Consider the following 23783-nt stretch of genomic DNA (forward strand, 5'->3'; position numbering starts at 1 on the left):
TTTGTTGTGATTTATACTTTTAATTGTACACTTCAGCATTGATAGCGTCCAGCTTCAACAATTACAGTGCCAAACAATAAAGTGTCGTCTTGTTCTTCTTCTTCTTCTTCTTCTTCTTCTTCTTCTTCTTCTTCTTCTTCTTCTGGTCAGACAAGCTATATCATCATTTTTCTTTTCTGTCTTACTATTTTGCCCCACAATGAGTAGGTGTTCTAGCGCCAGAAGTGATCAACCGTAAAGTAGACCAACTTTTATGACATACAGAGTTTCCTTCATTATTCATCCGAACGGCATTTGGCGCATATTCTGTTTAGACAAACAATGTCTTGTGTCAAATCGATTGCAAATCATTACTTTTGTTAAGCACACTCGTATTAACAAAACTGAAGCTCCTTTTCATGACCATGGATAGTTTGACATGGTACAAAATTCATATATGAATAAAAAATGCGTTTAAGAAGATTGAGCTTCTAAAAACTAATTGACTATTAAATCATGACTAAGTTCTGTCATTTACCAATTAGTCTTAAAAACCTAAAAGTATCACATTTCGTACCGCATTTTAGACGCATACTAATGCATGTTTAAGTATTATAAGCAAAGAACTCGATAAAACAAAGTCACCGATAATTTTCGTTCAGATGGAAATACAGGTTCTGGTGTCCACTTACTAAGCGTGGCATGATGCCGAACTGAAGCACAAGAAAAGGCTATCCAAAGGAAACGGGGAGATTTATTGGAGAAACCAGAAGAATTGTCATTAAACATCTCTGTCGAATCATACAGCACACCGAAAATTTGTTAAAACTAAAGTTTGCAAAGAAACGCATAGCAATCAGACATCGGAAGAAAAATTAAGACAAGCTCTACAGTTTACTAGCCACTCTAGGCATTTACTAGATCAATGGTGATAAAGACAAGCCTCACGACTTCTGATATCCAATAGCCGGGAAAACTTAAATTTAAAAATCGCAATTCTGTTCCTGCAAAGCCTGGAACTCGTGATGCAAAAAAAAGCATCCATCCCAATACCCGTCTACATCTAGAGAAGAGAATCAAAATCGAGGCGCGAAACGACGGAGGAAAAAATCTTTGAACCTGCAAAAAATTGCTCCCAAAAATTGAGAGTGGAAAAAAAGTGAAGAAGAGAACAATAAATGAGGCTGCAAAGTAAAGTTAATTTTGCCAACAGCTCATTTCATCAGCCAACCACAAAAGCTGAGAAAGAAAGAGCTAGAATCTAGTGCCCAAGAGTTGTTAAAGTGCAAGACACAGCAAATTTTATTTAACGCTGAGTTATAGGAAGAAAACTTTTTTACTCTGGCTGCTGTAGATGAATGAGTTCACTGCTATTTTGCTGTTTTATTCACCTTTTTTTCTTATGACGTGACCATTTTTGGAACTGGAATTATAATTAAAATTGTGACTACCGCCATCACTGAACAGTTGCTATGACAACAAAAAGGTGATAAATATGAACAACTAATGTAAAAGATCTCTCCCCTCTCATTTTTTGTGGTTCTGTTTTCCTGGGCAGAACTCCAATTCTATAACAGAATTAGGCAAATCTAAATACAAATCTTATATCGCTTTCAGTACTGGGCAAGTCTAATTACAAGTCTTACAAGTTTGGCAATTCTTAGCCCAGACTTGGATAACACCTGGAAGTTGATTCCCAAGTTAATACCAACTTTTCAAATTTTGCGAGTGAAAATTTCAAAAATTTTTGTAACGTGCCACGATTTCCAAGTTTATGTTCATCTACTTTACCGGGGCTCTAAAAATTGATATCAAACTGGTTCCAAATGATACCAAACATTACTGCAGGACCCCCGGGAAGTCTCAATGAGTCAATTCAGGTAGTTATGGGCCGTTTTCAGCCATTTTTCAGCCGTTTCAGCCCAAAATTTCACAAATATGGACATAATTTGAAGGATATTTTCGATCTTGTGATTATGTGCGGAAATCTTATCAGAGTAATGTTGTAAAGAAAACCACGTTAAGGGTATCCATGCTGTCCCGGGCCCCATAATCTAAAATAACAAATCAATGGCAAGTTACAATCGGATTCAGTCCCAGAATGAATCACGGGTCGCAATGGGCCAAAATGGGATAAAAAAATGGGCATAGTTTAGCCATGGTGGCCACACTAGCAAATAGTACAGGATCCCATCCTACCCTCTGTTAGTTTCAGTTGAGTTTTTTTCAGGTAGAAGTAAAAAAAATAGAAGCATTGGGGGGTCCATTATGTGAAATGTGTCAGAGAACCTTTTGCTCGCTTAATGATATTTCCTTAACTACTAATCCAAATATGATGTGTTATATACAGTTTTAAAGTTTTTTTTAATAGCGCTTTTAGTTAGCCAGGTCCGGTTCAATTTGATTGCATATTTGTGGAGTAATAAAAGATTTGACGATGTGGCACCCGAATAACATAGTAATGGTCGATGGGCCATCGCTAATAACTTTTTTTCTGAGCTATTTGATGCGGATTATTTTTTGATATGAGTGGCAGTTTTATCTGTTCTAACAAAAATTATTTGTGTGAGCTTGTTTCGTTCTGAATTTTTGAAAGTTTCCCGTCTTATTTTGACGATTTTCCTACCATTTTGGACAATTTCCCGGCTTTTTCGATGAATTTCCGACTATTTTTGAACTATTTTCGGACTATTTTTGGACGATTTCCGTCATATTTGATAATGGGATCAGACTTGGATTTAGAGTTGCCAATTCCTAAATCAGACTACGGTGTATAATTGACAAGGCTCAGATCAGACTTGGATTTAGATTTGCTGAGTCTCAGCCCAGAATTGGAATTAGCCTGCCGAGTGTAAAGAATGACATGATCCTAGCTCTGAATCAGTAATGAAATGAGACTTGTAATTCGATTTGCCCAGCACTGAAATTGACTTGGCGTGAGTTCCGGGTTCCCCTCCTACGTATGCTCCGCAAGCTAAGCTCCAACATAGCCGATATTCCTAGAAATAAATTCTGAAACCTTTTACGTGTATTTTTATTTTATCTTTTATTTTCATGAGCCAGGGTGGAATTTTCTGTGCCACGCACAGACTCGCACGAGTCAGCTGGCTTTATGATACAGTATTTTGGTCATCTAATGCAGATTTTTTATGTAGATTTATTGAATTATGATCAATCTTGAGTTTGAAATTTAGCTGTTCTTACCAAAAAAACTTCACTTGAGGGCATTTCTCGCTCTGTCTTTCTTTTGTCAGTTTGAAAGAAGTGAGCATTTGAGAAATAACTTATTCAAAGAGTACTGCTGTTTCTTATTTTTGCGTCAAATACAACACACGCACACACAATTCATATATTGTCAATTAAACATGCGAAGCTCATACACTCTCGCGTCATATGCGTTATGAAAGATTAGAGGCTTGATTTGTTGCTTTCTAATTTGGTTACAACTTCTTTATGGTTGTCAATGTTTGATTTAAAAACGAAAAAATCTGAAACCGAGATTGATATGCCAGGGGTCTGTTATGTGAGCATAAATAGATCAGTTTTTATTTTCATCATTTTCTAATAGCCGATCTTTATAGTGAGACGAAACTTGAAAAGTATTCAAATTTTCAATACATTAGCACGTAATTTGAGGTAACTAAGTACTTTACAAGGTCTTATCAAGACATGCTAAGATCTGTCATGAAAATTAAGCTTCGCAGGATCTCGCTATTTATCAGTTTTTGTCAATGAAATAGAGATATTTAAATCTATCGGCCCAGTGCATCAAGTTTCGTTTCACTAACTTATACTTATTGTTATTGGGCACATCACGCACATCACCATCAAATGATGGTGTCTCCTTTTGTTAGCTCATCTTCTCTTACTACACTGGGACACAATTATGGGAGTAAGAAGCCTCCGGGAAGATGGAATTGTGACTATGCGGTATCTGTGGAACAAGAGGTCTATTCTATTCTGCGCAAGTATGGCTTGAAACCAACCCACCCAAAGTACTGGGGCATGGACAAAAGACCGTCTCAACTAGCGGAACAAACACCAGAAGATACAGATCAGGGTGGGGGTGGAGGAAAGGAAGGCAGAGGTGGTGGAAATATGAATTCTAAACCGTTTGGGTTTTATCCCACAAATTGGACAGCAGAACATAGTTACGAGGAGGCAATTACGTCTGGTACCTCTCCTTTTCCAACTTTGAACAGACACAATGCTAGTACTCCTGCAGCACAACCCTTCCAACGCTCTTCCATCTCATCGCTCAACCCACCTCACACTGCCAATCAACCCACCTACTCCCCCTCCACCTCCCTCTCCAACTCCAACTACAACTCCTCTGGCGGGTTCCCTGTACACCACATTGATGACGTCATAGGTCCTGCTACGTCACGACCACAGCCATTACGACAGCAACACCCGCACTCTACAAAATCGCAGCCATCAACCCTGTCGCCCCCTTCTCTGAACAGAAACAGGGGCGCACATCCCGCACATTACATTGTTGGGGGGAGGGGGATGGAACAGGGAGAGGAAGGGCAAAAAATGAGCCCAGAGGAGGATGAGTCAGATGTGGGTTCAGCCTTCACTGTACCCTCAATTCCTATTCCTACTAGAAATGGTGCCCCAATAAGACTGGATCAGTTGTCATGGATGAGAGAGGATGAAGAAGAGGGAAAAGAGGGATACTTCATCAATGAGGACAACAACAACAACAACAACGAAGACGACGGCAATGACACCAAGTGTGACCAGTTAATCCTCCCACATCGCAACCCCACATCAAAATCCAGTAAGTGCCACTATTTAGGCTATTTCCCCTTTCAGCCAACCCAGGTCGAGGTGTCACCGCCATTCAAGGCAAAAATTATGCCAGATAAGCAGTGAATGCGGAAAATGTTGTAAGATGAGTGGTCAATGCGATGAAATTACATGAATCGGGCGGTGAATGATTCCTCGACCCGGGCAACACAATGAGAAACCCACGACTCCAAGTATATTAGTGGTAATTGGGGGCTACAGTGGGACAGATCCCTACATTGATCCTGTAAACGGTCCGTTACCGTTTAGCCCCCAATTCTTCCCCTTGTTATTTAGTTCAAATTTACTGCTTCAAAAGTTTCCGCTTGAGTGAGTTTTATGTATCAGTTTGACATTATTGAAGGAGTATTCATTCACCCTCCGAGGCTAACGAAGAAGAAGAATCATCGTCAGTTTCAAACACTTTACCCAATCTCACTGCGGGGCGTTGCACTATGCCAGTACTGGTCTTGATGTCACTCTTCTCTTGATGTCCAGTACTGGTCTTGATGTCTTGATGTCAAGCTTCTTGCCACTCCATCTCTACTCACATGTTCTCTGACGATCCGACCAATGGGCCAAATTCCTCGAGGTGTAAAATTTTTGTAGAGCGGAGGCAGAAGGAATTCTTAATTCACGCCCTCTGACGCATGTTGGGAGCACTTTCATCGACGAGGAACCATTAACACCGAATCATTTCCTGATGAGAAGACGCCACTTCTGCCTAAAACCTCTGGCAAACAACAGAACCAGGTTCTCAATTAAAGACTTCAAGGAGTCACAGACCCTGTTGGACCACTATTGGTCTCGTCTTCTCAAAGAGTTTGTACCGGAACTTAACAGACGGACAAAATGGCAGCAAGCCAACGCTGAGCTCAAGGAAGACGATGTTGTTTGGCTCTAAAAAGATTTTACACCTCGAGGAATTTGGCCCATTGGTCGGATCGTCAAAGCACATGTGAGTAGAGATGGAGTGGCAAGAAGCTTCGACATCAAGACCAGTACTGGCATAGTGCAACGCCCCGCAGTGAGATTGGGTAAAGTGTTTGAAACTGACGATGATTCTTCTTCTTCGTTAGCTGCGGAGGGTGAATGAATACTCCTTCAATCATGTCAAACTGATACATAAAACTCACTCAAGCGGAAACTTTTGAAGCAGTAAATTTGAATTTCTGATGTCAATTATTTTGTTCTTTTCTGATAAATTTATTTGCTAAGTTTTGTTGTTGCTTGCCGGAGTGTAAACGGTCCGTAACCGTTTAGCCCCCCAATCCTTCCCCTTGTTATTTAGTTCAAATTTATTGAGTTCATATTCATAATCGCTGTAAAAGTCATATCTCTAACTTTGAATTTTCATATCTTTCAATGCCAAACCTTTTCATTCATTATCATACATGAGTTTCATCGTGCCGCACTTAACTTTGATCGTAAATGCGGGTATAAACCACACCTTTGTAAGCTATTATTTAACAAGCATACAAGCTTATCGAAGAATACACAGCAAAATAAACTCTTGAGAATCAGTCGTTGTCTCTGAAAGCGGATCAGACTAAAGAAAGGATAACAGATCCCCAGCTATGCACAGATAGGGTCCCTCCGTAGTGCCTGCCCCCAGAGCCACGCATGTCACTCCCGCGTCGCTTCGTGAGCCTAGACATTTCCCAAATATTTAATATTGGTGGTTGAATCATCAATAAATAACTAAAAGATAAGAACTCTTCGCAAATCAAACAGCAGTGTTAAAGGCTAAAAAAGAAGCACAGCTTCAGCTCCTATGACGTAACCTATGAAAAAGTTCAAGGGTTGAATTCAAAGTCCATGAAATACGAAAAGATGAGCGTATAACAGTCAGTTTAGGAAATATTTCCAAAAACAAACGCGATTATTAGATTTTGGATAATTTCACATTACAAAAGTTCATGGCTGAAACCTGCCAAAACTTTGTTGCATAAACATTCTCTGAGGGAGACACAAACAACTCGTATCAATTTTTGTAGCCCGGAAAAAAGGACTTTTCAAACTTTCAAGTTGAAATGTGTGACCATTTATAGTAAGTTATTCACGTAATAAATCAACGTTAGAGTGACGAGTGGCCAATAATCTGAGTGTTGCTGTGATTCAAAACTTGGATTATGATTTTGAACTGATAATTAATAGCAAGACAATGGGTTAAAAAAATCGACTAAGATTATCATACCAAGCCATATTTTAATTAAGATTCTACACAATTAAAAAAGTTATGTAAATCTAAGTTTCATTACTATTTGTCAACGATACTCAAATTTTTCTCTAAATGATGATTCGTATGAATTTAGAATTGTATCTTCTTCTGGACTTCCAACTCATTACATCATGTGCAGAAACAGCCTTTATTCTCAACTCCTTTCTGTGCACGTGAGATTTGAGTATTTGTGTGCCTTCAATTAAAGTTTTCCACATATCAGAAAAATCTACTCTAATTCTCCCTGACTTATTTATCATCCAGGTAAGCTGTGTAAAAATATAAAAAGAAAGACTCGCATTAAACTTTTCGACTCTCTTAAAAATACCAAAATCTTCATCTTCATATAATTCATCTTCTTAAAACAAACAAACAATTATGATATATATATAGTTTCTGAGAAAATTTTATTTTCGTACCGCAATACAATTTGAAAACTATGTCCTAAAATGGATTGAGTCCTGGAGTAGATGATTTCTATTATAACGTGCGGTCTCCCACAGTTGACAAGGAAAGCATTACACTGCCCCGTTAGTTTTATCCAAACCTATATGAATGTTTTGTGTTTGCGATTTGCTTTTGTAACTGTATATCCGCTATGTTCTTACCGTTGCCTTTTAAAGTCAGTTTGTAACTATTTGGTAATCTTAGTGTTTTTAAATGTCAGACTGGACTGGGTTTGCTACAGCTCACACATTACGGGATCTCTCTATGTATGTTATTTCCATCCGATAGGTAAACAAGTCGAAGACAAAGATATATGTCTAATATCTGTTTATGCAGAAACTCTTAGACCATAACACAATAACTTAAGTTGGAATTAGCTTTTTTATTCACCTATTGAAATACCCCAAGCCGGGGTTCGTATTAGTTGAAATGCAGCTCCAGTAAATCGTTGATACAGTACAAGCAATAACTATTTGAAAAACGAGACAGGAGCAATTTAATGCAAAAAAATATTTAAAACGCAAGACACAGTGTTACGTTATTTACTGCTCAAGCAATTTTGTCTCTGAAAACTTTTTCTAAGACATAGAAGGATTTTTTTTGAGGTTGCCTTAGGTGTGTTTTTTGGGTTGGTATTGTTAGTAACCCTTTCTTTTTTTCTTCTTGTCACGTAACTGTAACTGTAACTGTTACTTCAATTATAAAGTTACGTAATGCTATGACTAAACTTCTGCTATGACAGCAAAAAGTGGACAATAAAAAACAACCAAACCAAAATCATTTTCCCTTTCAATTTCGTGCTGCTATTTTTCTATTTTCCCCACCCAAGCAAACTCCACCACCTCAGGTTCAACAACGCCTGCCATATTTTTCTTTGTGAACCTTTTTCTGTTTATCCCTGTTTGTGTGAACCCTCAATGTTTTCTGTTACTCAATCAAATTTGTAATGTCCTCGTTTGCTATTGAGTTCGACCAACCCAACTAGATCACCTATGTTTAGATTTCTGTTTGATTCACATTTCCATTTCTACCGGTTCTTTCAAGTAACCAGAGTAAACAGATACTTTTTCCTGAGTCTGTCCCAGATGAAGTCGGAGTGAGCTTGCGTTTCACGAAAGAGCATTCGATGAGAGACAAACTCTTTTGCGTATGGTAGACAAATCATTTTGTTGCCAAGCAGGAAATGTCTTGGGGTAACAGCTTCAAAATCTTTACATCAGTATTGACTGTGGTCAGTGGTCTGTGATTCAACGTCTACTCAACAATACACGTTGTTGTTGTAAGAAGGTCTTCCGTAATTGATTGGCTCCCTAACACCGCATATATAACTTTCGTGCAACATCGGATTCGCTCCCACACTCCTCCAAAGGTAGGTTGTTGCGGATGGTTTGGACTTCCATCTGATTACTTGCTGAACAAATTCGCAACTGCCTTCTGATTCCTTGTGGGACATGTACACACACAACATAGTCGCTTCTCATATATTTACCTATTTTTAATGTAAAGGGCCACAATAGTCTACTCTAGCATTTGAACATCCGCTGAAAAATCCAACCGTTTTGTACGTAGCTCGGCCATCACTGGAATGATTGTTTGCGCTCTGCCGTACAGTGACGTAACACTTTTGTTCTTTTTTGAATGTAGGTCCTTTCTTACACCAAATATCCAGAATTTTCGGAGATATATTAAACTCTAATTGACTTTTGCCCATTCTTCCCTTTTGCTCAATTAAAACCCTTTTTTTCGATGAAGGTTGAAAACTGCAAAACATTGCGGCTTTATGGAATTTTTTGTTGATTTTTGAGAACTTTACTATCTCCAGCAAACAGTTCTTGCTGTTAAACTTGATGATGGTTGCTTGGCTTTTTCTTGGTTCTCAAGAGAAAGTATCTTTGTTGCCGGTTTCGCTTTGCTCAATGCTCGATGCACGCATGTCTTTATATTTACAAGTTGTTGAAATTGTCAAATTGTTCCCACTGAACAATCGGCTTCTCTTCTTTGGCCTGCCTTAAGAAGGTGATACAGTTATGTTTTCTTCATCTGAAGCAAACACTGGTTTACTTGCTCAGTAAATTCGCTTTCTGGGTGCTAAAACCAGGCCTACCCGGTAAACCTCTCGCTTTTCTTGAGTTTTTGATCGAAAATTGCTCTGCTGCCATTATCTACTGGGTTGTGAATAACGCTCACATGTTTCCACTGTAAAACATCAGTTGTAACCATCATCTCAGCTACGTGATTGGTCACAAACACGTAATCTGTTTGGTTAGAGCTATTCATCCATTGCCGCACCGTAGTTGATTCGAATTGAAACTACAACTCTGTATCTTCTTCTGTTCCCTAATAATTTAATCTTTCAATCAAACTGCCGTGACAATTGCTTGCCATTTCAAGCGAAGTATTGAAAATCGTCTCATCGGTGCCACCCTGCATTTTTTACCCACAAAAGTTAAGTCGGCTGACTCATATTTTGCTTGAGAACGCTGACAAGCCTCGGTTCATATCGCGTCTCCAGGTGCGTCGGCAAAGAAAAAAAATCAATTGTGTTCTGCACCGTGTTGAAGCATGTTCTAACGATGCTGGGTTCAACCATAATAGAAAGTTGTTCCGTTCATTATCGGAATACTGTTAGCTCACCAGTTTCCACTCGTCATACAAATATTGTCCATTTTTAGTCCAATTTTTCTTCAGGAATCGTCTTATGTGAACACCGATTGAAGCAAATGATCCAATTGGGTCTAATACGACAATACCGTTGACAGGATCTTCCTTTGAGGGCTTGAACTTTTTTGTTAGTAGCTATGCAGACCTGAACTCCATTGTCAGTCTCATTCCATTTTGGCCCAACAACAAATTGCTCGTTTTTCTTTAACATTTTTAAGTGTTCAGGTAACGCTGCTTTCACTTTTTTGATACTACTCATCCTTTTCTTCAACTTACATTGATGTTTTTTGAGAAAGGCTTGTAGCTAAATAAACATTTCAATAGATTGTTCAGGTGTTTCTACCGCTTTGACCAAATGGTCCATGTAGAAAGTGTTGTGAATACTTTTGCTGCGATAGACAATTTAGCTCCTTTTTCGATGTATACTCAATTAGGGCCTACTTTGTTGAACTATTTTCTCCAAAAACGTGGCGATTTTATTCGTAATTTTGCACCACATCTTTATGTTTTTATCTACATAAAAATTGCATGCAATTTATCCCAGTTTCAGGAAATTACTCTTTTAAATACATTGATTCGATATCGACCGTCAAGCCCTCACGAAATCTGAAATCTGCTCCGGAATATCTGACAACTGGGGCTATCTGAAGAAAACTCGTAACTTCTTTACTCTGAATCATCGTTGGTAAATTTACGTTGGCTGTGTGATTGTTCTCGTTCATTTGTTTTTCTTAGTTTACCATTTGATTGTATTTTTTAATACTTCCATTTATACCGCACACATTGACTTTACTTGGTTGCATGTTTTTTTCCCAGATTTTTGTTACATAAGCATTGTATCATCACTGCTACTTATCAATCGCTAATATTCATGTTCTTCCAAAATGGACAGTCAAATACATTGGACGCCAGCAAATAGCAGATATTTATTATTTTGTGTTGGCTTTGTTTCAATTAAGTTGGAACTCGCACTAAAATTTGAGAATTTTGAGAGTATTTTTTCTTCTTTCGTATTGCGCCTGTCTTTCTCTTTGCGTTTATGTTTACACTCCGAGAACCCTGCGCAAATGTGCAAATACCATACCTCATGGCCATTTTTTAAACAGGATTAGATTCGGTCAGTCCTTGTCCTTGTCATCCGCCATTTCTCTTGAATATAAGTGACAGTTTGTCAGCAGTCAAATACGACGTTGAACTTTACTGAAGATCACCAGTTTGATGGTACTTTTTGAGTACGCTCACAAGGCAAGATACAGTAAGAGAATCCTGAATCAGGCTTACTGAGTCATTGAGCTTTAATTGATTTGCTTTTAGCGGGTTCTCGAGCTGCGCATCTATAATTAAATCAGGTCTTCCAATTTTTTTCTCTAGAATGCTCCAGGCAGCATTGTGAAACTGTCCAGTATACCCCAGTCCGAGATTGCAGATGTTTCTGTTTCTGCTAGTAGACTCTTTGAGTGACTCTTTTTCTCTGAATGGGGGATTAAGCGTTTATCAACTTTTGCGATAAACACGCTAGACCATTCAGCCACTCCAGTGGAACTCCATCAAAAATTTTAAACCTCAACTTTGGTAAACTGCTACTGAACATCCTTATCTTCAACACTTGTTGAAAGATTGCATGAGTAAAGGAACTGTGAATAAATCCTTCATTCCGATTAGAGCTTGCGTCAAGACTGGCTTTGTGTCTAATTGGTGGTTTTCTTTCATTCGTCTCAATTGTCCGTTCTGAAACATCTTTCTTGTTTGGGATCCAATCTCTCTTGTTTGGGGTCCAGGTTACTTGTCACAAGAATTCGCTGATTGAGAACGTACTATATCATTCTTCAATGCTCTAATTTGGAGTACGAGATCTAGTTCTCGCTCTCTTTCTCAAAATTGACGTTGCATCTCCAATTTTTTCATCTGCCCTTTCCGAACGATGTCGCTTTTTTCAAATTGTATTTTTTGGGTTGCATATTAATTAGGAATCAATTTCGAAATAGTTCAATATTTCTTCAACTCTTCGCTTTCCTGAGGATGTTTCTGAATTGTTTAATTGTTCTCTATACCTTGATTTTTTGCTTTTATTTGTATTTTTATGTTTCGTGTAACAGTGTTCACTTCAGAATAATGTGTGTTACCACTTCTCTCTTAGAGGCAATATTGATCTGACGGAAGTGAATCAGTTGCATGTGGTTGAGCTTAAGGGGCCTGTTTCCATGGCGTGATTTTTTGTCCGTCGATATATGCTAATCAGTCTTTATTTAAGCTGTCGAACAACCTTTGCTGTTCTAATTGACGATTGTGGAAAAAATTTGAATTTTTTCGTTTTTCACTCTGTTTTTGAAGATTGCTGACCGTCGGTTGTATCTGTTGATAAATTGACATGAGTTTGCTTGGCTCATCGTCGTTCCGAAAAGTGTTGTACCCTTCTCGCAATTCTGCTTGAAGTTGCTCCAAACAGTTCTGAATCTGCTGCTTTTCCAGGTTGTTGAAACAGTCTGTCCAAATCACTCTGTTTCGTAACTTAGGAGCGGAATCCTGACTTGACTTTTTAATGCTTACTCGCGGAGCGGGATTTACAAGAAGAATTGTTAAACTGAATTCGAATTGCAAAGTTAGGAGAGTGAAAGTAAATATTGCACGACAAAACGTGAAGGCGTGATCAGACATGTCTAATCACGAGGCAGGAAACCAAGAAGGAAATGACAACAGATCACGAGGTATTGAATGAACAAATGATTAACACTTTATGAAGGACAAAATAAGAGAACTAAATTAAAACATCGTATTTAATAAGAACTGCACTAAATAAGTTACTAAGGATGATATCCTTGGGTATCACATACCCCTGACTTTGACAAAGAAAATTGTGACTATAACAATTTTCGAATGTATACATTAATAACAATATTTACAAATTAGTACTTGGTCCCCAGTTAAATAAATAATAACAATTTATTTACAGGTTATCATAGCTAAAAATAAATACTTTTAAATTATGAAATGTTTAATTGTCACAGTTTTAAAGAAGCTCAGTTTTAATTGTCCCATTCGTTTTCGTCCGAATTACGTCCTTCTGCCTCAAAGGCCGTCATTGACCAAATTAGCGTAGGGGTATCCATTTCTAGTAAAGTAGGGTTTCGCGAGGCGGGTGGTGAAGCGTCTCCATTTTGTGGTGAAATGTTAGTCTCTTCAGGCTGAATTTCCGCGATGTGTTGAACCGACTCTACAATAGATTCGAGCGGAGGCTGGAAATTCTCTACGTCACCCGATCGTCGGGGTTGTTTTGGTGGTGGCAAGATTGCGGACTCTGGGGATGGGCTTTCAAATCCGTAATAAGAGAGACTTCGTCGATTGCGATCCGATGATCTCTTTAATTGAGTCAGTGCGGCAGGCGTATTCGTAGAGGAAGTTGTTGGTCTTTCGCTATGCGAAACTGTGCCGGCGTCTAGTTGTTGATTTCGGATAGCGAGAAAGTTGGGAACTTTGGGGATTCGTCCTCGCATCGCGCGTCAGATATTGGATTTTGATGAAGATACCCCGCTGCCGGGATCACGTTTTCGGTGCTTCATCTTTTTGTCCCCTTTTTGTTTTCTGATGAACTCTTTTACGTGGCTTTGAATGAGTTCTTCTACTAATTTTTTGACCGATGGTGGTCCCCTGCGGTCCGCATACGCTTTTAATGGAATTTGTCGCTCCAGTTGTGTTCCAAATTTTGCAATGTCACTATTGCGTACCGTAACGACAGGTTTGCCAGGTTCCTTAATTGTTGAATTCGTCGAGCTAACCTTCAAAATATGTGAACCTGGCGCAAGTACTTCATAAAACCCCTCCAAATTCTATTTTGATCTTCTCCTCCCATTATTTTTTTGGGCTAGGTTAAGCTCTACTGCACGTTCCTTGAGGGGAATTGGACGAAATGCCTTGGTTCGTAAGAAACGTGACTCGCCGTCCGTGCTAGCCTTTTCTCGTTCCTTGGCTTCGTGCGTTGCCCGTGACATCCAAACTTCAACTTCGATGTTACTGCGGTACCCATTCACCCACTTGTCGTCTGGAAGGATTTCTTCAGGCATCACTGTGTCTTCATCTAAATAGTGGTTTACAATGTTTTCATATGTGAGATTTGAAAATTTAGGCTTTGTTGATATCAAGCTCAGCGGGGTATTAGGTTTTCTTCCAAAGTCTGCTTCGAAAGGTGAGATCTTTGTTGTTCTTTGTTTACATATTCGAAATTGGTGTATTATTATCTTTATGCGTGCTTTACATGAAAGGCGTTAAAAGACAATTTTTCCTCTTTAATACATGCAAGTCCATTCTTAATTGTTTGGATAAGTCTTTCTACTTGTCCAATAGCACGATGATTGTTCACTGGTGCTTCAATTATATCAATATTATTTTTATTACAAAAGGTTTTTACTTGATTGCCAACTAAACATTTGCTTGGTATAGACGAATAGAGCGTGGAATCCCGTGATTTTCAATATACATGTCCAAAAACTTTGGAACGTTTGGTCCGTTAGCTTTTTCATAAATACATGCAGTAGGGTATTTAGAAAAACGGTCAATTTCTGCTAGAAAGTAAACTTCGTTACCCCTTTCATCAAAAATTGGGCCGCCAAAGTCAATTTGAATTTCTTGATTTGGTTCAACACATGGTATGTGGGGATTAAATTCTTTAGCCGGAATAAAAGATTTAAGGTTCTTACCAATCACCGTGCAAGGCTTGCACTCAGTGGCTTTAACAATGAGCTCGCGATGGATGTATGGCCACCAGCATACCCGGATGGCTGGAGTGTATATCGTCGACCATCGCCTCTCGCAGAACATTCGGTATGGCGACCTTTTCGTCAATACATACACATCCGGAAAGTACATGGAGGTCGCTCCAATAGGTGTGTATGTAAGGGTTTAGGGCTTTGAGGCGGTTCTTGTTGTTTGTTAGGATACAATCCCGGACCTCTTTCAAAACTGCATCCTTGCTGGTCAGTGATGCAATCAATGATTTGTTAAAGGTCTTGGATACGATGTATTCAAATGTTGGAACATGTGGGCTGGGTGTGAGAGGGGTACTTGAATTAGATGAGTGAGTCGGAGATGTCGGCGTTGTTATAGATAGGGAATTTGCTGCACGGGTTTTGGTTGAAGGCTCATTGTGTTGATTTGCGGCGCGGGAGTCGTTTGGCGAAGTAGATCGCTGACTTTTGGGGCGAGTTGCGTTTTGGATGGATGAGGGTGGGTTCGCCGTGCGAGATGCATTGCTAAAATGAACGCGAGTGATACCTTTTTAGAAGGCATTATTGTATTGTTTTTGGTTATTTAATTTATTTCTGACGATGATTTAGGTGAAATTGGATTTGATGAAGTGAAAGTACACAACTGAATTGTAGAATGGCTAGAGGCAAAAAATACTGATTTTGTTTTTGGGTGGTGACTTTTACAGATATTTAAGGAATGTCTCCTAATTGGCGGTTTAGATTGAATAATTTGAGGCTCGTGCGGTGCGAGAGCTAATCCATTCCGAATTTGGAATAATTGTTTACTTTTACTTTTATTTTGCTGGGCGAGAGTAGTGTTAAGTGGATTTTGCGACGCAGAACCGACATATTTTAAATTTTTCAAATTACGAGTAGAATTTGAGGCTTGCTTTCGCTGAGCAGGGGAATTTTAATGAATATGTTTGCATACTCGTGCCGCATGTGTGCTTATTAAGTTTATTGCCTTATTATTAGCCTCAATTTTAGGTGTGATCTGCTGTGCGGGATTGTGTGCCTCAATTTTAGGTGTGATTTGTAATGGGGAATTATGTGCTACTAACAACTGGTGTAAATGGGGTGTAAACTACAATAGATTCGGGCGAAGGCTGGAAATTCTCTACGTCACCCGCTGTTTTGGTGGTGGCAAGATTGCGGACTCCGGGGATGGGCTTTCAAATCCGTAATAAGAGAGACTTTGTCGATTGCGATCCGATGATCTCTTTAATTGAGTCAGTGCGGCAGGCGTATTCGTAGAGGAAGTTGTTGGTCTTTCGCTATGCGAAACTGTGCCGGCGTCTAGTTGTTGATTTCGGATAGCGAGAAAGTTGGGAACTTTGGGGATTCGTCCTCGCATCGCGCGTGAGATATTGGATTTTGATGAAGATACCCCGCTGCCGGGATCACGTTTTCGATGCTTCATCTTTTTGTCCCCTTTTTGTTTTCTGATGAACTCTTTTACGTGGCTTTGAATGAGTTCTTCTACTAATTTTTTGACCGATGGTGGTCCCCTGCGGTCCGCATACGCTTTTAATGGAATTTGTCGCTCCAGTTGTGTTCCAAATTTTGCAATGTCACTATTGCGTACCGTAACGACAGGTTTGCCAGGTTCCTTAATTGTTGAAGTCGTCGAGATAACCTTCAAAATATGTGAACCTGGCGCAAGTACTTCATAAAACCCCTCCAAATTCTATTTTGATCTTCTCCTCCCATTATTTTTTTGGGCTAGGTTAAGCTCTACTGCACGTTCCTTGAGGGGAATTGGACGAAATGCCTTGGTTCGTAAGAAACATGACTCGCCGTCCGTGCTAGCCTTTTCTCGTTCCCTGGCTTCGTGCGTTGCCCGTGACATCCCAACTTCAACTTCGATGTTACTGCGGTACCAATTCACCCACTTGTCGTCTGGAAGGATTTCTTCAGGCATCACTGTGTCTTCATCTGAATAGTGGTTTACAATGTTTTCATATGTGAGATTTGAAAATTTAGGCTTTGTTGATGTCACGCTCAGCGGGGTATTAGGTTTTCTTCCAAAGTCTGCTTCGAAAGGTGAGATCTTTGTTGTTCTTTGTTTACATATTCGAAATTGGTGTATTATCATCTTTATGCGTGCTTTACATGAAAGGCGTTAAAAGACAATTTTTCCTCTTTAATACATGCAAGTCCATTCTTAATTGTTTGGATAAGTCTTTCTACTTGTCCAATAGCGCGATGATTGTTCACTGGTGCTTCAATTATATCGATATTATTTTTATTACAAAAGGTTTTTACTTGATTGCCAACTAAACATTCGTTTGGTTTAGACGAATAGAGCGTGGAATCCCGTGATTTTCAATATACATGTCCAAAAACTTTGGAACGTTTGGTCCGTTAGCTTTTTCATAAATACATGCAGTAAGGTATTTAGAAAAACGGTCAATTTCTGCTAGAAAGTAAACTTCGTTACCCCTTTCATCAAAAATTGGGCCGCCAAAATCAATTTGAATTTCTTGATTTGGTTCAACACATGGTATGTGGGGATTATATTCTTTAGCCGGAATAAAAGATTTAAGGTTCTTACCAATCACCGTGCAAGGCTTGCACTCAGTGGCTTTAACAATGAGCTCGCGATGGATGTATGACCACCAGCATACCCGGATGGCTGGAGTGTATATCGTCGACCATCGCCTCTCGCAGAACATTCGGTATGGCGACCTTTTCGTCAATCCATACACATCCGGAAAGTACATGGAGGTCGCTCCAATAGGAGTGTATGTAAGAGTTTAGGGCTTTGAGGCGGTTCTTGTTGTTTGTTAGGATACAATCCCGGACCTCTTTCAAAACAGCATCCTTGCTGGTCAGTGATGCAATCAATGATTTGTTAAAGATCTTGGATACGATGTAGTCAAATTTTGGAACATGTGGGCTGGGTGTGAGAGGGGTACTTGAATTAGATGAATGAGTCGGAGATGTCGGTGTTGTTATAGATAGGGAATTTGCTGCACGGGTATTGGTTGAAGGCTCATTGTGTTGATTTGCGGCGCGGGAGTCGTTTGGCGAAGTAGATCGCTGACTTGCGGGGCGAGTTGCGTTTTGGATGGATGAGGGTGGGTTCGCCGTGCGAGATGCGTTGCTAAAATGAACGCGAGTGATACCTTTTTAGAAGGCATTATTGTATTGTTTTTGGTTATATAATTTATTTCTGACGATGATTTAGGTGAAATTGGATTTGATGAAGTGAAAGTACACAACTGAATTGTAGAATGGCTAGAGGCAAAAAGTACTGATTTTGTTTTTGGGTGGTGACTTTTACAGATAATTACGGAATGTCTCCTAATTGGCGGTTTAGATTGAATAATTTGAGGCTCGTGCGGTGCGAGAGCTAATCCATTCCGAATTTGGAATAATTGTTTACTTTTACTTTTATTTTGCTGGGCGAGAGTAGTGTTAAGTGGAATTTGCGACGCAGAACCGACATATTTTAAATTTTTTAAATTACGAGTAGAATTTGAGGCTAGCTTTCGCTGAGCAGGGGAATTTTAATGAAGATGTTTGCATACTCGTGCCGCGTGTGTGCTTATTAAGTTTATTGCCTTATTATTAGCCTCAATTTTAGGTGTGATCTGCTGTGCGGGATTGTGTGCCTCAATTTTAGGTGTGATTTGTAATGGGGAATTATGTGCTATTAACAACTGGTGTAAATGGGATGCAGATTTTGTGGTATTTAATTCTAGTGTATTGATAGAAGTAGAAATTAACTTTAACTTTGCTTCAATGAATTCCTCATCATATGCTGAGACCTTTTTAGCTTTTTGAAACGGGTGTCTAGAAAAGTAGTCGACCAGACCCATTTTTGCGCCGGGAAGACGTTCAATATCAAATTGAAATGGGAGTAAACGATCAACCCATTGGGTCAATCTGCTGTTAAAAGATTTTTTCGATCTATTTTCTTTCATGACTGATAGAAGAGCACGATGGTCCGTAATTACTGTAAAAGTTTTTCCTTACAGTTAGTTTTTAAAATATTAGATTCACCAAACTACGCCCAGAAGTTCAAGTTCATTTACGCTATAACGTTCTTCACAAGAATTTAAAAACCGAGACGTAAATGCAATGGGTTTCCACCCATCCAATGTTAATTGTTCAAGAGCGGTTCCGAGACCGGAGCGTGTCGCATCACATTTTACGCGTGTTTCGAGTTGCGGGTTATAGTGGCTGTTTGCGGTTGCGTTCGCTATGCGATTTTTTATTTCACTGAAAGAGTTCTCATGTTCCGCTGTCCAGATAAATTTTGATGACTTTTTCAATAAGGGACGGAGAGGGTGGCTAATTTTAGCGAGATTAGGAATGAATTTACCAATGTAATGAACCAACCCCAAGAAAGAGCGGAGTTTCTTTATAGTTGTTGGGGCTTGGAGTGATAATATCGCAGCTGTTTTGCTTTCTAGTGGCGAGATACCCAATTGCGAGATATGGTATCTTAACCAATCAATTTCTAGCTTTCCAAAATGACATTTAGGAAGATTTATCCTAAGATTTTCATCATCTATACGTTGAAGACAATTCATTACATAACTTTTATGTTCTCCCAGAGATCCTTTACTAACGATCAAAATATCGTCTAAAAAACATTATGTCTTTTTCAGACCAAATAAAGTGTAGTCCATAGATTTTTGGAATTCTGCTGGCATATCTAAGAGCCCATAAAATCCTGTTTGAAATCTGTAAGTGTCGGTCATGTCACCACTAATGATCTAATGATGTTAAAATTACAGTGATTAGCTGTGTTAGTGTCTAATTTTAATTGATTGTATAGGCATTTCAAATCAATCGTAGAGAAGTACGTTGTGTTTTGCGACGCGGGAGCACTTATATGTTGAGATATAGACTCGATTAGCGTATCAATTTTTGGCATCTGATATATTTTCTTGTGAATGGCTTTATTTTATACTTTTGAATCCAGTGCAAAATTGATCGTTGGATCTTTCTTTACTGTGACCACTATTGGTGATATGAAATGTTTATCAGGACAGCTTGAAAGTTTTATAATATGTTTTTCGTCTAGCAATTTTTTAAGTTCAATATCAACTTTTTCCTGTAAATTAATTGGAATAATTGGAATACGTCTACCTTTTTGATGTCTAGGTTGGAAATCTTTGTGAAACTTAGATTTTGCCACATGATTTTTTGGATCTTCCAATCCGCGAAATCAATTCAGGAAAAGTTTTTGCGATTTGTTCCTTGAATTCTGGAGATGAAAAGTTGTTGACCCGATTACCTTTTTGAGATGTAGATTGAGTCACTGCTAATCCAAGTTTGTCAAACAAGTCACGGCCAATTAGGGGGACTTCAGTCCGTCAGCTACAACATTGAATATCGCTGCATCACAAGTCCAACCCTTGCTCGTTATTGGTGCTTGGATCTTGCCTTCGACCTGAATTTGTTCGTTCGAGAATGTTCAGAGTTGTGGAGTCACCGTTTCGTTGATCCAGAATGCGCGAGGACTGCTTTGTACCACTTGCAATGCAAGTGAACGGTTGAGAATGCTGCATGCGCTCCCGGAGTCTACGAGTAGTGTAGTGTTAATATTGCCAATCTTGACGGGCATATTGAGGGGTTCTACTTTCTCTACCCCGTTTTCGATCACCGCGACCGTATTGTCGTCCCCAATACTATAGTCCGATTCGTAGAGCTTGGCTGGTTGTAGGAAGTTAACTGAGTCCTCAGGATGCGGTTCTTCTTCCACGACGCTCACCATCTTTTCCTTTCGATTTTGTGGCTTTGTATTCACATTCTTTTGTTTTCTGCAAACTTTTGCAAAACTATTTAGAAGTCCACAATTGTTGCAACTTTTGCCTTTTGCGATGCATTTGTCACGGTGATTTGGGAGCCAAACTCCTCCGCAATTTGAGCAGTAGAGTGTCGAACGGTTGTTTTGTCTCGAGACAATATTCGAATTTTGCCAATACGGGGTTCGAGAATTATTGGCGAATTGGACCGCATTGACGTTTGCTGGAACAACAATCTTGTTGTCTTGCTGAATTTGATGTTGGTTTCGCATCCCGAGTTCCATGCTGATTGCTAGTTCTAATGCTTGACGCGGTTCAACAGTTTGTTTAAGGAGCTCCTTTTGAATTTCGGGATCCATCAGATTAGTGATGAAGACGTCACGTATCAGTGTTTATTCCTTGTTCTCGAAATCTTAATTTTCTGCTAATTCCTTTAATTTCCCATAAAAGTGTTCTACCGTTTCTCCTCTAAGCTGTTTCGTGATCAAGAAGACATGACGATCAAATGTTATGTTGCGAGGGCGGATGAATGCCTCTTCCACAATCTTCCAGAAGTCTACCGTAGCGAGAGTACCGATCAGGATGTGCGTGTTCTTGCAATTGAGAATGCGGCGACCTTCTATCCCGATGCTTAGGTAGAATAGAGATACAGTTTTGCGGTCCGCCAGTGACCACGATTTGTCACCACACATGAAACCCACTTCGATGAGTCGTTTGCATTTGTTTTGCCAGTTTTTTTTGTTGCGCGTTGCGAGCGTTCCTCTCTCTCTCTCTCTCTCTCTCTCTCTCTCTCTGATTGTGCGGAAGCACCTACTATTGTTTCTTCATATATCGGCTCAAGAGGAAGTTCCACCATCTCGGGCTCGGGTCCAAGCGGCGTATCAAGAATAATATTTTCTTTTGCCAACAGTGCCAATTTATATTGCACTCTCCATTTCCCCCAGCGAAGAGGAGGGCCAGGTGCAGGTTTGTCAAAGAAAGGGTCGATTCCGAGAGGTGATCGTTTAATTGCTGACTGCGCCATGTCGCTCTCTATTTATTTTGAGTAGCTAATTGCGGTGCGGGTACGCTTAAATTTACTTTATTTGTGATTTGCGGAGCGGAATCCTGACTTGAGATTTTACTGCTTACTCGGGGAGCGGGATTTACAAGAAGAATTGTTAAACTGAAATCGAATTGCAAAGTTAGGAGAGTGAAAGTAAATGTTGCACAACAAAACGTGAAGGCGTGATCAGACATGTCTGATCACGAGGCGGGAAACCAAGAAGGAAATGACAACAGTTCACGAGGTATTGAATGAACAAATGATTAACACTTTATGAAGGGCAAAATAAGAGAACTAAATTGAAACATCGTATTTAATAAGAACTGCACTAAATAAGTTACTAAGGATGATATCCTTGGGTATCACACTCCCACAGTTGACAGAGGAAGCTTTACAGCGCTTTACAGTTTGTGTTAGTGGTTCCAAATCTGTCTAGATGTTTTGATAATACTTTCGTTTTGTTTTTGTAACTGTATATCTGCTATGTTCTTACCGTTGCATTTCAAATTCGGTCGGTATCTAGTTGGTAGTCTTTGTGTTTTTAACTATCAACTTGGACAAGGTTTGCTACAGATCACAAAATGCGAGATCTCTCTATGTGTACCAGTTCAACCGATAGGAAACGAAATCGAAGACAAAAAAAAGGATATGTTTAAGAGCTGTTTATGAAAAAAAATTTATCTAATAACTTACGTTGGGTTTTGCCCTTTGTTTTCACGAGTTGAAATACCAGAATCCCGGGTTCTTCTCAGTTGAATCGCAGCTCAATTAATTCGTCGATACAGGACACAGTAACAAATAATTTACTGCTCAGGCAAAAATTTTCAATACGAGACACTGTAAGAATTTAGTGCTAAAAAATAATTTAAATGCAAGACAGAGTAACACGTTGTTTACTATTCAAGTGATTTTTTTGTTGAAATTTTTTATAGGAAGAAAGCTGCATTCTCCGACTGCTTCAGGTGAGTCTTTTTAGATTGCAATTGTTATCTCCCCCTTTTTCATTTTGTTTCTCCTATCACGTGAAAATAACTGTAACTGCAATAATAACTATAAATATTACTATGACTAAAAAGTTTCTAGGACAAAGGAAAAGACAAAAAAGAACAACCTATGCAAAAAAATTCTTTCCCAGTTTTGTGCTTCTTTTTTCCCGCCTACGGAAACTCCGCAAGTTTAGCTCAAATATCTCTTTAGTTATTAATGTGGGCTCTATGAGCAGACGGGAGAACAAAAATTACTGTTAACTTTAACTCACGCCTCTCACTCCTAAACAATGCAGATTAAAAGACACCTTAATCAAGAATGAAGTGCAAGGCCAAATTTTTTATAAGAACTGAGCTGTAAAAAAATTAGAGCTTTTTTGTAAAAACAGAAGAAATCGCGATCATTGAGGAATATGTGGTCAGTAAGTTTGTTTTCATAAGTTTGTACAGCCAGAATAATTTTCATGGATTGAGTGGAAATCGCACATGTCATTTGACGTAAATAGTGGAGTTGTTTGAAAATGATAATGGCATTATAGACGTGAATATTATCTTTTCAGCTATACTCTCAACAAAAGAGAAAAATGGCTTCTTATTTATAGCAAAGGTACTCAATCTTTCCACGTTATGTTTACTGTTGTCACTTTTATGTTTGTTGAAAAACCCAAACAATAGGCGCTAACCCATGCTGGAAAAGTGTTTTTTCCAAACTCGAAAAGTCTTTTCTAACTACTGAGTTGTCACTTATTTTTCAATAAAAGAGTTAAGAAAAAAGTCGACTTTTATCCATTTCGTGATATACATTCACTTGAGACATATTCACATCCGTGATTCTTTTGTTCGACGAGTTTTGCGACAATCAAAGTTTGCGTAGAAATTTAATGAATTCCTCAGATTTTCCAGAGTGACTACTGAATATGATGCTGGGTTAGACATCAGAGTGAACAGACTATTGTAGAACATATTGGCAAAAGCATTCTTTCATATAAACTTTAGCTAAGAAAATCTTAGCAGATGCAAAGTAACATACAAAACGCTTCCCAAAATGAAGTCCGCGACCAAAGACAGGTATTGGCCAGACCGACTTGGGTCGAGGACATGGGGTCCGGTGCGATCCAACTACATGGTCTGTAAAAAAATTTGGGTCCC

The 23783-nt window shown here is 39.1% G+C and overlaps 1 protein-coding gene across 1 annotated transcript in view; it reads left to right on the top strand.

Annotated features, from left to right (window-relative positions):
* Positions 1–3663: 3663 nt before the first annotated feature.
* LOC142350293 (uncharacterized) overlaps positions 3664–23783 on the top strand; it is a 68304-nt gene continuing 48184 nt past the window's right edge. Inside the window, exon 1 of the mRNA XM_075402093.1 lies at positions 3664–4765. Coding sequence (XP_075258208.1) covers positions 3811–4765 — 955 coding nt within the window. The 5' untranslated portion in view covers positions 3664–3810. The remainder of the gene's footprint in view (positions 4766–23783) is intronic.

This window comes from Convolutriloba macropyga, chromosome 12, assembly GCF_964194025.1.
Source record: "Convolutriloba macropyga chromosome 12, txConMacr16.3, whole genome shotgun sequence".
NCBI lineage: Eukaryota > Metazoa > Xenacoelomorpha > Acoela > Convolutidae > Convolutriloba > Convolutriloba macropyga.